At 49.7% G+C, this 14,620-nt stretch overlaps 1 protein-coding gene and 1 long non-coding RNA gene across 9 annotated transcripts; one reads left to right on the forward strand and one right to left on the reverse strand.

Moving 5' to 3' along the window:
• Window positions 1–1,769: 1,769 nt before the first annotated feature.
• On the reverse strand, window positions 1,770–10,553 carry CCDC51 (coiled-coil domain containing 51). 8 transcript variants are annotated; one of them, XM_042929225.1, is made up of 5 exons: window positions 10,491–10,553; window positions 10,059–10,184; window positions 4,462–4,778; window positions 3,297–3,461; window positions 1,770–2,749 (listed from the first exon to the last, which is right to left on the reverse strand). In XM_042929225.1, exons 2-5 carry the CDS (start codon window positions 10,093–10,095, stop codon window positions 1,994–1,996), a joined length of 1,275 nt encoding a protein of 424 aa, XP_042785159.1. In that variant the 5' UTR covers window positions 10,096–10,184; window positions 10,491–10,553; the 3' UTR covers window positions 1,770–1,993. The 8 variants fall into 8 exon arrangements, with proteins under 8 accessions (XP_042785159.1, XP_042785160.1, XP_042785158.1 ...); XM_042929226.1 differs by lacking the exon at window positions 10,059–10,184; XM_042929224.1 differs by lacking the exon at window positions 10,491–10,553 and having other exon boundaries at window positions 10,059–10,484.
• Window positions 10,554–10,649: 96 nt separating this feature from the next.
• LOC122214296 lies at window positions 10,650–12,563 on the forward strand. The gene is made up of 4 exons (XR_006199829.1): window positions 10,650–10,725; window positions 10,805–10,860; window positions 10,943–11,030; window positions 12,340–12,563. It is a non-coding gene; the product is annotated as an uncharacterized LOC122214296 (long non-coding RNA).
• Window positions 12,564–14,620: the final 2,057 nt, after the last annotated feature.

Genomic DNA, 14,620 nt, shown 5'->3' on the forward strand with positions numbered 1-14,620 from the left:
AGTGTCCAAAGAGCCAACACCACAGACACACTCTTGCCATCTGCCACCCCTCATCAAGAGTCTGCCTTCACTCTCATCTACCCAACTCTGCCTTCCAACTTCTCTCACCAGCTTCTCTGATCACTCCCTTTCTTCCATCCCCTCTCCCAGCACCTGGGGCCGTGAACCAGCATGGCACCCCCCCCCCCCAGTTCCTTTATCCCTGGCCTCCAGCATCACAGACCCCAGGCCCTCCATTTCATTCTCTAACCTATGCCCCACCACTCCTCCACATCCATCACCACCTCAGCCCCTTGGCTAAGGTGCTGAAAGCCCATGGCTTTCCTGCCTGTGCAGCCTATGGGAGACCCTTGCCACATACCTAGAATCCTCCCCTCCTCAATTCCATTCACTCAAGTGCACACTCTTTAGGACCTACCTCACCCCAAAGGTGGACACAGGACTTCCAAACCCCATAGCACCCCTCATCTGTACACAGATATGGTACCTCCTACCCCCCATCAGGAGGGTGAACATCCCATGCACAGAGGTCTTTTCATCTCATGCCATCCTGAGGAACCATTACACAAAGGAAACAATGTCAAGAATGGAGTGACCAAATGACCAAAGGACCAGACACTTGAGGTTCACAGAACCCATGGGGCCACCCAGGTCATACTCACTGCCCAAACCTGAGCACAGGCTCCAAGTACAGAGGGTACCTCCTGGGAAACCCTACTGGTTCCACAGGCCCCTGCTGAGAGGAGGCTCCACACAGGCCCAAGCAAACCCCAGCCCACAGAAGCCCTTCCCCACAAACCCTGTATACAGGGTTCAGAAAGGGTTAGGGTTAGAAAGGAGTGGCTTTTCCAGACCTGTGGGAGTACAGAGTGCCTCCCCACTCTTCCTATTTACTCAAGGACACACAAGGCCACCTATGGCCATTTAGCCCAGGAGATCAAAGGTTGCTGTTCTCCTCTGCAAAGGGACAGGCCAGGGGTTCTCTGGGCAGTCTGCCCTCGGGCCCCCCACCGTACCTCCCACCTCAGGGAGGCCCGTCTCCATCATTGCCACTGAAAAGGCTGGTTTGGAGCCAGGCCTCGTGTCCTCAACTTATAGGATCACAAGATCTCAGGCCCCATTCAAACTCACAGGCAAAACCTAACTCTGCCTGTACCCAGGTCCCAGGCCTGCCTTGAGGCCTGCCTTGAGGTTCACTCTGCTGACATGCTGAGCTCTGCCCATGCTTGTACAGGCCATCTCTAGGCTGTGTATGGGAGGACACCTAGCTCTAGGGGCACACTGGACTGCCCAAAGCTCTCTGCACAGGGACCCAGACTGGCTACCAATCCCTGTAATTATGTCCCCAGTAATATTTATCAACCATTCCCCCAATCCCTTTTCCCTGCTCTCTTCTGATCATCCCTCCAGCATTAGAACCAGAAGGTTCTCCCCACCAGGGCAGAGAAAGTAATCCAGAAGCGGGGCAAGTAACCATTGTCAGCCGTGGTTGCGCAGGCTTGGTTCCACTCCCCGGAACCCCCAAGCTATCTGACATAGGAGGGTTGGGCAAGCAGACCTGGCAATCCAAAACAAAAACCCAAGCCTCAAGGGTAAGTTCATCCAACATGGTTCTGAACTGAGGACGAGACCAAGAGGAGATGAGAGAGGAACGGAAGGGGGCCGTGATTACTGTAATTCCAGGCTCAGCCCTTAAGTCCCAAATCTCAACCTTCAACAAGAAAAACTCCATCTGATGTAAGTATTACTTTAAATATTTAAATAACACGAACCGAAAGACATTTTATTTGGACATTAGTACAAAGTGTTGATAATTAACATAAATGAGCATTTTCTCAAAATCAAAGTACGCCTGCTGGTGAGCCACACAGATGGTGCTCAGCCTCAGGCTGAGGTTGTGTGCACCCCAAAGGCTCACTTCATTGTTGGGATTCTCTAGCTAAATTTGTATCCACGGCTATCCCCTCAGCTCCCTGGAGCCCTCTCTGGAGGGCTAGCTGGCCCTGAAGAGCACGTAGAGCACGGGCAGAGTGGCCACAAATGTCACACAGGTGACCAGTGTGCTGTAGATGGTGTTCCTGTTGACCTGAGCTTCAAGCTTCTGCTCCATGTCTGATAGTGCCAAGATCACGCTCCCCTGCTCCAGCAAGGAGCCAGGCAGGGCCCTCTCTGCTGGCCCCAGCAGGCCTGGATGTGCTGCAGCCTTCGCAAGCTGAACCACCTCAGCCGTTTGGCTGAAAGTCTTTTCCAAGCCATCAAGCCGCTCTCGTAAACCCTCTAAACATGAATGGACCTGCCTGGAATGGCTGAGCTGCTCTTTCAAGGCAGCTGAAAGGACATCTGTGTCTCTGTCTCGGGTGGGGGAAGTACCTGCCTGGGTCCCAGAGCTCAGCCCGGAGCCAGCTTGTACCAGGCCCCTTAGGTCCACCATGAGGTCGTGGAGGTCCCTCTGCTGGAGGGAGTAGCTGGATGCCTGTTCTCGGATGGCCTCCTGGAGGCTCACAGGCCCCTTCTGCGCCTCTAAGAGCAAGGCCTTCAGCTCCTGTAGCCGCACACGGTTCACATAGGTGGAGCCAGCCACACCAATCAAGGCCCCCAGAACTGACCCGATGAGGGACCAGTTCTTGGTCCTCTCAGCTCGAGTACGCTCCTTCTCGTGACTTTCCCGCACAGCCGCAGAGAAGAGGGAGAACTTCTCTCGCTCAGAGTCTTCAGCACGCAGATAGGTTGCACGAAGCCTCTTCTCCTCCTGCAGAAGCAAAGCAGTGTTATACAGCAGCAATGTGGCCCCACCGTTGGAGCTGCCAGCAGACGTCCCTGGGGCTCAGCCTCATGCCTGGCGCAGACTGCATGCTCAATAAACCCGCTGAATGAATGAAGGCAGCATAAACATGGTCAGGTGCAGGAAGCAAAGGAATTGGGGGCGGTCAAGATGAGCAATGCTACCTTCCTACCCAAGCAGTGCTGGGTCCGACCAGACACGCACTGATGACTACAGAATGTGTCCATCAGAAGGAAGTGTCTGGCCCCCTCTAGGCCAGTCCCCTCCTCCCTGGTGCTCCCTCCTCAGCAATCTGGGATCTGGGGCCCAGATTATACTGCCCTGGACTACTGACCCCGGTACTCCAAGAGAAAGTGGGTGGACAGGCTCTGGAAGCCTGGAGCCCAGAGCTTCTGGTTTACGTCTTCACCAGATCTCTGACCACCAGACCAGTCAGGTTCCCACCTTGCCCCTTGGTGATCTGCCAGGCTAGGGTCCCTATCCAATGAGGAAGGGCTGCCTTCTGAGTGCCTACTTGCAGCAGCCGGTGCTCCAGCGTAGCCAGTTCTAGGTACTGGATATCCTCTCTGGAGATGCGGTCCAAGCGGTCCCTCACCTCCTTCAGCTTGGCCTGGTGAACTTCCAAGTCCTCCCGAGCCTCTCGCACAAGCCCTCGAGCCACCATGAACACTTTCTCTGCCTGCAGAGAGAACAATGGAGGCTGTCTGCCCCTTCCCTCCACACCCACACAGGCTCAGCTCTATTCCCGACAAGGCTGTGGCTGAGGTGAGTGGGGTGTCAGCAAAGGGTGGAAAAAAAGAGTCCTTCAGACACAAAATCCTGGCTCGCCCAGTAGTCCTCAAAGTGCAGCCCTGGGCCACACCCATCAGAATCACTGGATTTATCCATTCAAGTGGAAATAACATGCCCCTGAGAAACTTGAAAAAAGCTAATGCTCCACACAAAACCCAGCCAATCCTAGTCGGATACAAGCCACGGAAAGGAACCTAGGTTCCTAAACTGTTTCACACACGCACGCTACCTTATCTTCGCCTCTTGACGATGCCACAAGAGGCATTGCTGTGGCCTCCATTTTACACACCCAGAAACTCCAGCTCAGCCAAGGTCATGACCTTCAAGGGGAAGAGACAGCACTGTGCCTCAAAACCTCCCACTGAACCCCCAGGTTCTTGCCACCTCACTAGCATGGTCTGTACTAGGCAGGAATGGGAACAGAGACGACAGAATGCATTTCTGCTACCACCAAGGGCTTCCAGCCACAGGAAGCTCTTTCCACCTCACAGTGTGATGCTGCCTGGCCCTGGGCTTCTACCTTCACAAGGGATGTTTTAATTACACATGGGGCTTTGGTAACACTCTCACCAACGCTCAGTCAATGTAGGAAGTGTTCACTGGCCTAACACAATGGATGTCAATGGCCAGGGACTCATCAGTACACAGAAACCTGTTTTCGGGGTAGATGGGTACAGTTACACAGAGATCTTCACCCCCAGTACGATCGAATCCAAGTTATCATGTGAGAAATGAGTCAAATTCATCTACCAATAGTATTTGTTAAGAAAAGGCAAACCTGGGCAAGGCTTCCCAGCACCACGTGGCTGGTAATTATTTGGCAAGAGCCTCCCAGCCACATTTCCAAGTCAGAAGGCAGGGCCAACCACCCCGGCTTCCCTCCTCACCTCAGTCACATTTCCCTGGGCCTCTCGAACTTCACTGAGTCCGACAAACTCTTCGTATCTTTCCCACCAAGTCGTGGCTGTGGACGATGCTCGCTGATGAATGTCGTGCCCCAGGGCTCTTCCCAGAGCTGTGAGGCGGCGGTACAGCCCAAGAGCCACCTCCTCAGGTCTTTTCTCTCTGGGCTGGCTAGGGCCTGGGCTGCAGAGAGTCCTGGCCATAAAGAGGTCCCTTCCAAGGAGGCCTCTCCACACCACACGGGGCGCACCGAGGACGTGCTGCATGGCAAACACAGTGCTGCGCCCTGTCATCAGGAGATCTGTAGGGGGACGCCAGACAGATCAGCTCACAGCTGAGAAAGGCTGGGCATAAGTCAGGTTTCAGGGCCTAGGGGCAGTTCTGAACTAATTTCCATGAAAAAGTCCAAACAGAGCGCTGCTCTGTTGTGCCTGGAGACGGTAGCCACTGTGGTCAGGCTTCCCCTTGGGTGCTCCCAGACAAGAGAACACACCAGGGAAGAACATGTTTAGGAGATCATGCCTTCCATCTCCTTCCACAATGCCACCAGCCCCTCCCATCCCACCCACCTTCCCCACAGCCTCCAGGTCTCCGTTGTGACTTGGATGGGAATCCTGGTGCCCGGTTTTCTAATAACGTCAAAGAAAATTCTCAGACCAGGGCTGCCTGGGTAGCTTGGTCAGTTAAGTGTCCAGCTGCTGATTTTGACTCAGGTCGTGATCTCACGGTTTCTGAGATCGAGGCCTGTGTTGGACTCTGTGCTGACAGTGCGGAGCCTGCTTGGGATTCTCTCTCTCCCTCTCTCTTCTGCCCCTCCTCCACTCGTTCTCTCTGTCTCCGTCTCTGTCTCTTTCTCTCTCAAGAGTAAATAAACTTAAAAAAAAATATTTTTTTCAAACCTGAGTTGTGTCCATGCTGACAAAGCCTCACAAATCACAAAGATTCATAAAGACTCCCAGGGAAACTGGGGAACTGAGGGGATTTCAGGGAAAGAGTTCTGCAAAATACCATCAAAATCAACTGCCCAGACTCTGAGGGCTGCCCCAGCACTGGGAAAGCAGAGTTTTGCTTATGTTCGAGGACACAAGTCATTCTGTACCAAGGCAGAAAATTCCCTCCTCGGCTCTCCTCTGAGAAGACAATTCCAGGGAAAAGGCAAAACAAAACAAAAAGCCTGGATCTCTACACAGAGGACAACTTTTCTTAGGTTCACACGAGCCCTCCTCTGCCCTCTGAGGCTTTCCAGGCTTCCAATCCCCCCCACCCCTCACATTCCTAACCTTCCACAAGCTTTCTCCCTCCTCTCCAACTTTAGTCCGGCTCTATAGGTCTGGTTTCTTCAATCTCTCCCTTTTCAACCTTGCTTTGGGCCCCAACAACACCCACTTCTCTTAACCTAAACAGCAGAGGGAGGCTCCCATTACCCAGTCTGGCTCTGCCTGAGCCCCAAAGCAGCAGGGACTCTGGGGACCCAAGGAGGGTCAGGTGACCCCTGCTCCCAGGCAAACCTGGACCAGTACTCCTGTCCTCTGGCCAACCCTCCTTCCCCCACCAACCCCCAACCATAACACACACAAGCTCTCAAGTATTGATGCTGGCTGTCAGAGTGACACCTAGTGGCCAAACAACCAGGCCAGAGAGAAAAGCAGAGGATGCTGGGGACAGGAAGATAAATTGGAGGAGCTTGGGTGACAAAGAAAGGGGCTTCTGAATGTAAGGTGATGTGGAATAGAGACCCACTCAGAGCATCTCAGCCTCCTATCCCCTTGTGCTGTGCTTGGAGAAGCTCAGGCCCTCTAGAAAACAAAGTTGGTTGGGTAGGGACATGCCTCCTGCCCAAAATGGGTCCGAGCTGACAGCCACGGAAGGGACATCCCGTAACACTGGTTCTGAGCTGGTGCTGCACCCGAACTCCTGGGCCCCATCCACAAGGCCCAAGAAAGCACACAACATCCATGACCCAGGGGTCAAGCCAGCCTCTTAGGCCTCAATGCCAGCATCCACCACACATGAGCTGTGGCCCCATGACCATCCTGCAGGTGTTTCCTACATCAGAGCAAAGCAGACTCCCAGCACTGCCAACCACAGCCCTCACTCTCCTTTTCAGCAACACTCACCAGAGAGGTGTCCACCTTGCTGTCACTACTTCCCCAGCCCCCATTCTCTCTGGATGGCACTCCACCGAGAGGCTGCTCTCCTGGAGGCCCTGCAAAACTTCCACCTTGCCAGATCCACCAGGTATTTCTCAGATTTCTTCTCCAACATCTCTGCAGCTTTTTGAAATCACTTGTCTTTTTGAAATCACTACCCACCCCCGCCTCGGCTTCCTCCAACCTTCTTAGCCTCCTCTCCTGACTTCTCTACCAGCCACCCACTCTTGAACCCCAGGAAAGTCATCCATCCCTGGCAGCAATGACAGCTACAGCCTCCTGCGAAGTCCTGGCTTCCTCCCTGCCCCTCAGAGCCGTTATTCACAAGGCAACTTGAGGCTCTGTTAACTCATCATTTCACATCTCTTGTTCAAAACCCCCGACAGCTCCCATCTCACCTGCCATGAACACCAGTCCCACCAGTGGCCAACAAGCCACGGTCCTCTTGGTTGTCATCCCTTCCTCCTGTCCTCCGCTCCATGCACCCTAACATGTGAAGCCTGACTCTGCTACTTTCTCCACAGAAAGGTCGAGTCAGCTGACAGGTCCAGTCAGCTCATCCTGACTTGTACATCTTGGCTCAAACACCACCTCGTGGCAAACCTTCCTTGACCATTCCCTCCTGGGCCACCTGCTTTATTTTTCTCCATCAGACACATATTGCCTTCTTTACATGTTGCCAGGCCCCTCACTAGAACATAAGCTTGGTGACAGCAGGGACTCTGCTGTGTGAGGAAATGACTCAAGTTGTTCCTCTATTCCAGTCCCTCTTCTCAGACATCCAGCCCCCACCCCAGCCTGATTCTCAGCCCCTCCCCATTCAAATGTCCCACAAGCCCTCAGCCAGCACAGGGAAGGTGTTCCTGGCAAAGGGAAAAAGTGGAAATGCACTGGGGGTCATCTAAAACCTGAAAGGCAGCCAGTGTAGCTGGAAAATAGCAGAGGAAGGGAGAGTGGACAGAGGAGAGGCTGAAGAGGTAAACAGAGACCATATTAAGCAGGGCCTTGAGGGCCAAGTTCAGAATCTTGACCCTCCAAATCCATTCTAACACTCTATCCAGACGACTGTCTCTTACCAACTGTCCATGCCACAAACCTCCATCACCTGTACCTCGATCTCACTTGCAGCTGAAGGCTTGCTTCATTTTTCACTAAGAAAATATTTAAAAATTGGAAGACAACTTCTATAAATTCCCACCATACCTTCCCACCTGTGTCTGTTCGGTTTCCACCTTCTCTCTTATTCCTTGGGATGAAGAATTCATGCTCTAGGAAGACCAAGCTGTGGCCAGGTCCCGTGTGCTCTCCCTACCTGACACTGCTCAGTAATTGATCAGACACCCTCTCCAGCAACAGCTCCACTTCTCTGCCCCTCTGTACAGCCAAACTCCTGGACAGATCATCTGCACTTGCTGTCTCCAGTTCCTCTTCTCTCATTCTCTCTTAAACCTTTTCTAATCTGGCCTTCACTTCCACCATGCCACCGGAAATGCTCTTGTCCAGGCCACTTCCACATTGCTAAATCCAGTGATCAGTTCTCAGTCCTCATTTTACTTGCCCTATCAGCAACCTGAGCCTTGTGCCAGTTTCCTTTCCTTGAAACGCCTTCTACACTTGGCTTCCAGTCCCCACTCATCTCCTGAACCTACCCACGTGGAGTGCTGCAAGGCAAGGTCCTCAGACTCCTCTCTCATCCAGTCCCATGGCTTTAAAAACCATCTACGGATGGGGCACCTGGGTGGCTCAGTCAGTTAAGCGTCTGACTTCAGCTTAGGTCATGATCTCATGGTTCGTGAGTTCGATCCTCGCATCGGGCTCTGTGCTGACAGCTCAGAACCTGGAGCCTGCTTTGGATTCTGTGTCTGCCTCTCTCTCTGCCTCTCCTCTGCTCTCACTCTGTCTCTGTCCCTCTCAAGAATAAACATTTAAATAAATAAATAAATACCATCTAGGGAAATGTTAAAAATATTAACTATAATGATGGTTGAACAACACTGTGAATATACTAAAACCACTTAAGTGTACCCATTAAATAGGTGAACTGTATTGTATGTGAATGGTATCTCAATAAAACCATTACTTTTTTTTAAAGTAATCTCTACACCCAACTTAGGGCTTGAACTCAAGAGTCACATGCTACACCAACCAAGCCAGCTAGGTGCCGCTCCTCCCACTGCTTTTTCCTCCCAAAACCATTACTTAAAAAACCAATCAACTAGGGGTGCCTGGGTGGCTCAGTTGCTTAAGCAGCCACCTCTTGGCTTTGGCTTAGGTCATGATCTCACGGTTGGTGAGTTTGAGCCCCAGGTCAGGCTCTGTGTTGACCGTGTGGAGACTACTTGGGATTCTCTTTCCCTCTCTCTCTGCCTCAATCTCTTTTTCTCTCAAATAAATAAATAAACTTTAAACAAGAAAAAAAAAAAAAAACCAATCAACTATATTCTGACTTTTCCAGCCCAGACCTCTCCTATAGATTCCAGGCTCATTTACTGAACCACCCAATCCACAACTCAGCTTGGAAGGTTAATGAGGATCTTCCCTTCCCAACTTGCCTTTCCCATAGCCTTCTCCATCTTGGTTGATAGAAACTTCCAAATCCAAATCAGACCAAAAACCTCAAATCATCCCTGACCCTTTGCTTTCCCTCCCATTTCATACCCAATCCATCAGCAAATGCTTCTTCCTTTCTAAAACCAAAATCCCTTTTCCTCTTAGCACCCCCCCAACCCCGCTACCACCTGGTCCCAGTGACTAACATCTTTTACTATAACACCCTTCTGACAGGTCTCCCTGCTCCTACTCTAGCCCCTACAATCTATCATCAACAGAGCAGCCAGTAGCCTTTTCAAAACACAGGCCAGACCATGTCTCTCTCTGCTCAAACTCTCCAGTCGTTCCACATTTCTCTCAATGTAAAAGCCAAATTTTCTCCACGGTCTACAGGACATCCACCTCCTGGCTCTCAGTCTTCCCTGACCTCATCTCCCACAAGTATACCTTTCCTCACTCTACTCCAATCATATGGACCTTTTTTCTCCCAGCTTTATTGACATAAAAATGACATATAAATTGCCATATCACTGTGTAAGTTTAAGATATACAACGTGACTATTTGATACACTTGATAGACGTATATACTGCTAAACGTATACCACAATAAGGTTAGCTAACACATCGTTGAAGTAATTACCATGCATGGACTTTCGTGATGTTGCTGCAACACAATAGACGATCCCCGCACAAGGCCTTCACACCAGCTATCTGCGCTGCTTGCTCCCTTCTCTTTTCCAAGTCCTGCTCATATGTCATTGCCAAGGACTCCCATCCCAGCACCCTCTACCCATTCTGTCTACCTTATTTTTCTCCACGCACGTATCACGTGACCTGCGATATGTATTTCAATTATTTACTTTGCTTACAGGCTGTCTCACCTCCCAGAATGTCAGCTCTGCCAGGGCTGGCATCCATTTGCTGATGGATTGGGTATGAGATGTGTTTTGTTCACTGCTGCATCCTCAGTGCCCCATAAAACTGTCTGCATGACACTCAACAAAAACCTATTGAATGAATAAACATAATTTGCAAAAAGTTGCACCCCGGCTATATTAAAACCCAGACTCCTTCCGGTGGCCTCCAAAACCTTAGGACCGGGTGATCTATCCCCCGCCCATATATCTGGCACCTCCCTCGCATCTCCCTGCAGCTATGCTTGCTTTCTTCGGTTCCAAGAACGCGCTGAACTTCAAAGGCCTCTTCCCCCTACTCGCAGTGCTTTCCCCATGCACGATGCCAGACCCAGCGCCTTCCGGTTAAGCACCCCTCCTGGCTTCCGGACCCTTCCCTGGCAAGACAGGCCCTCGTACCTGCCGCCCCACCGCGAGAGCTGCAACCCCAACCAAGCGTCCGCCACTCAGTAGACCTCTGGTCCTTTAATGCCCGCCCCCAGAGTTGCTTCCGGCAGCGGGAGCACAGCTTCCTGACCAGGAGCCAATCAGCGGGCCCGCGCGGAGGTATAGGCACAGGGGGTGGGTAGGGGAGCTTCGCTTCCGGTGGCAGGGCCTGGGGAAGGGGCGGCAGGCGCCATGTCCGGCCGCGAAGGTGAGTGTGCCGGGGCGGCGGGGTGGAGAGGGACAGTACTCGGCGGGGACGGAACTGAGCATGCTTGTGTCGCCTACAGGTGGCAAGAAGAAGCCCCTGAAGCAGCCAAAGAAGCAGGCCAAGGAGATGGACGAGGTGAGGGCGAGCGCGGAGGCGTGGGAGGGTGCGGAGGGACTGGGGAATCTGCTTCGAGTGAACGCCGTCTGCCTCTCCTTAGGAAGATAAGGCATTCAAGCAGAAACAGAAAGAGGAGCAGAAGAAACTCGAGGAGCTAAAAGCGAAGGCCGCGGGGAAGGGCCCCCTGGGTAAGTGAGGGCAAATAGAGCTCAAGCCGGGCAAACGTTCTGAGCATCTCTCTGGTCTGTTTCCTATCTCATTGGTGAGGTTTCGATTCTTCGTGTCAGCTACTGCGGACGACCCCCACCCAGCTTGAAGTCGCAGCAGCGGGGAGGGGAGGGAGCCAGACCGGTCCTGGAAATGAAATTTCTTTTCTCCCAGGCATTCTGGTCTTCTTTTCTTTAGGGAAACAGCAGAGATGGAAACACAGAGATTCATATATCTTAGAGTTGAGTTTCCAAACAGTCTTCACTATTTCTTGCCCCAAATTCGTATTTGCTCCTTTTTGCTTATGGCATTTCTTGACTTACCGCTCATATTGTTAATTCCAGTAAATACTTTTGCATACTGAGTCTTGACTTCTGAATGCGCCTAGACTAAAAGATAAAAGTCCAGGCTCCTTAATGTGCTATTGCGCTGTATGCTCTTTTAACCTAATCCCCCACCATTTTACTTCTTTTATGTAGGAAAAATGGATTATGTATCAAAATATTTTTCAAGCCCAGCAGCCTGAACTTTTCTGTGCTTCTTAAATGCTGTTTACATTCATCACACTAGTGAATAATTTCTTCCATAGTTATTTGTGCCCTATATGAGCTACACTGGGGCTGGTGGAGGGGGGGATGGTGGGAGTGTCATCCAGGGCTTTCCAAGACTTCTATCCCAGTGGGTTTTAATTGATTCACAAGGCTGAGATTCTAGTTACTGAGATTCCCTTTTGGAATGTAAGGTGTTTTGTACCTTCCTTTAATCTGTGATTGTGTACAGGAAGGTAAATCAGCTATTTCTTAAGGTATTTACTGTATGCCAAATATATAGTCAAATGTAAATTGAGTAAAATAAAGATAGTAAACCAGACCCCAGGATCATAATATGTACTGTGATGTGGCAGTTGAGAATGTGGACCTGGACATCAGACTACCCAGGGTGGAATCTTGGCTTTGTCACATACCAATTTATAATTTTGAACAGCACTTAACCACTAGCACTTCATTATCTGTAAAATGGGTTGATGGGGGATGAGGATTAAATGAGCTAGTGTGTGAAATACTTAACAATATAGATCCAGGCCAGGGCACAGCCATTATTTGGGCCCCTGCCTCATCCTCATTCTGATATCACCCAGAGTAGACTATTGGGAAAGTCCTATACATGCTTGTGTCAAAAAGAATGCCCAGCACAAGAGTTGAACCTTTCAATGATCCTTATAAGGCCTCTGGCACTTCTGCCATAAGGACTATATTTTTTCTTAACTGAGACATTTTTTTCCTTTTGCAGCCACAGGTGGAATTAAGAAATCTGGCAAAAAGTAAGCCATCCCTTGTACCCGAGACAATGGGGATCTTTAATTCCATTCCTGTTTAAACATCTGGATTTCCTGCCATAGCATCTGTTGCCACCTATAGATAGAATGAAGTGTTGTCTTAGATCCTGTTGTACATTTAAGAATAAACTTTTGTAAAAAAATAATAATAATAAAATCAGTGGCTCATGTTCTCTTATCATTCAGTCATTTCTGCCTTTGTTGTGAGGTCAGAGTAAACCTAGCCCGAAGTCCTGCCAGTGTGTGCTCTTCACTCTTTGTTCTGTCCTGAACTCTGTTCCACCTGGAATTAAACCAACTCATTTGAAATGGTTGTTTGTTATAGTTGTATACCCGATGGAATACAATACATGAGGCTAATGCAAGAATATGTACTTTGGGGGGGAAAAAACGTCTTTCTCTGTTATGACCTCCACATTGCCATTTGTTGTAATGGGATTGTTCATCTTTCATGTGGGCATCCTGCACATACACCGAAGAGTGATTCCTGTTTTCAACAAATTTCTCTGTTGTGGAAGAGGGCAACATTGTTACATACAATATACATTATAAAGGGAATAAAACCGGAAAGGAGAGACTTTCTGAAAGTTTCTAAGAACCAAGTTTATCCTGAACCCCCCGGTCTGCATTTACACTAGGGCTTCAGAAAGGTCCTTGCTAGGGAATGACGAGTATCCCACATTCAACCCATCAGCAAAATTCAGTCTGGCCCCTACATACTTCCTCCAGTATCACTCCCCGATTGTAACCTAAAATCCCTCACCTGGATTATTGCAGTCATATCCAAATTTGTCCTCCTACCCCTACCCTTGCTCCTCTACAGTTTAACCTTCACTCAGGACAGGATGGTCTTGCTAAACCATAAAGTCATACTTTTGTCTCTTCTTGGCTCAGAATTCTTCAGTGGCTTCTTAGGAAAAAGCTAGAGTCCCTACAATGACCAGTCAGGCCCTAAGGGATCTGGATGCCACTCCCTATCTTTGGATATTCACCATTCATCCCCTGGTCCATCTTGCACAATGGCCTACATCGCAAGCAAGCTGCCTCACCGTTTTCACCGACTCTTGCCTCTGCCTGTCACTCATTTGTATATTGGAGACTACCTCCCTTCCTTTAGAGGACTAAAAGTAGTGCACTCGTCCCTTACCACTCTATATGAAGTAGTAGTCCCAATTGTTTGTTTCATTTTTTTCTCCTAATATTTGTTGATTATCACCCTTGACTCTAGGAGGAGTAAACTGAAGGAGACAGAGGCCATAATGTATACTAAATGCATATATATATTGCATTCACATATATATATATAGAGAGAGAGAGAGAGAGAGGGAGGGAGAGAGAAACAATTCAGAGGCACAAATCTTTGGATTTCCCCTCTAGGCCCTTGATAACACTGTAAATTATGCTAATAATGCTAAGCTATCTCTGACCATTTTTTTCAAAAAGGGTTCTGGAACTAGTCAGATTATGCTAAGTCAAAACTGGAAAAGGTTTTTATAGATTGAAGTCTGTTTTACGACTCTAAGTTACTTAACAGGAGAGGATAAAGGGCCTACTTTGGTCCTCTCCTGGAAAGTTCCACAGCCTGCACACCTTTGGACTTCAGGCATTCCCTGTGGGGCTGAGAACAGCCCTTCTTTGCCAGTGCCAGCACATTGCCCCTGACAGCTACTACTGTTATTTGGTGGAACCTAATCCTTCCTGACAAATGAAGTACAATCCTATCTCTTTACAAGACCAGAAACCCGCAGTAATGAAGATTTAAGCATTCAACATTTGGGCATCTGTCTGAAGGAACCTACTAGTTGTCTCAGAAACTAAACTCAGGTATTCAAGACCTTCCAAATCCTGACAACTATATCCCTTTCATTTACTGTTTTCATAAACATTCATAGGACACTTACAAGCTAAGTTTGGCACTGAATGTGCAAGAAACAACCTGTTCCTGCTAACTGTCCTGCACACCACCGCTGCCTAATAAAATCCTGCCCGAGTCCTGCTCCTTTTTGAAGCCTTACCTTCTCTCTTTGCCACAACTCCTACCTGGCATTTGTGTGGCCTCCATGTTGGTGTCCTATTCTTGTCTGAATAGTCTTGTATGCCAGCCTCCTTGCTAACTCGATAACTCCTGCTCAACCCGGAGGACAACCCAGGTGCCACTTCCAAGGGCCTTTCTTGACCTCCTGAGCCTTATTCATTTATGACATGTCCTTGGGACAAAAACACTCAGCCACTCTC

This window comes from Panthera leo, chromosome A2 (assembly GCF_018350215.1).
Source record: "Panthera leo isolate Ple1 chromosome A2, P.leo_Ple1_pat1.1, whole genome shotgun sequence".
Taxonomy (NCBI): Eukaryota; Metazoa; Chordata; class Mammalia; order Carnivora; family Felidae; genus Panthera; species Panthera leo.

What these genes read in the sequence shown, in the direction of transcription:
- CCDC51 (XM_042929225.1), bottom strand. Translation starts at nt 10,095, where the DNA reads ATGGATGCCAGCCCTGGCAGAGCTGACATTCTGGGAG. An exon ending in CCCAGGGAAATGTGACTGAG is followed by an intron (nt 3,462 to 4,461) that starts GTGAGGAGGGAA and finishes TTCTCTCTGCAG; the next exon opens with GCAGAGAAAGTGTTCATGGT. An exon ending in TGGAGCACCGGCTGCTGCAA is followed by an intron (nt 2,750 to 3,296) that starts GTAGGCACTCAG and finishes TTGCTTCTGCAG; the next exon opens with GAGGAGAAGAGGCTTCGTGC.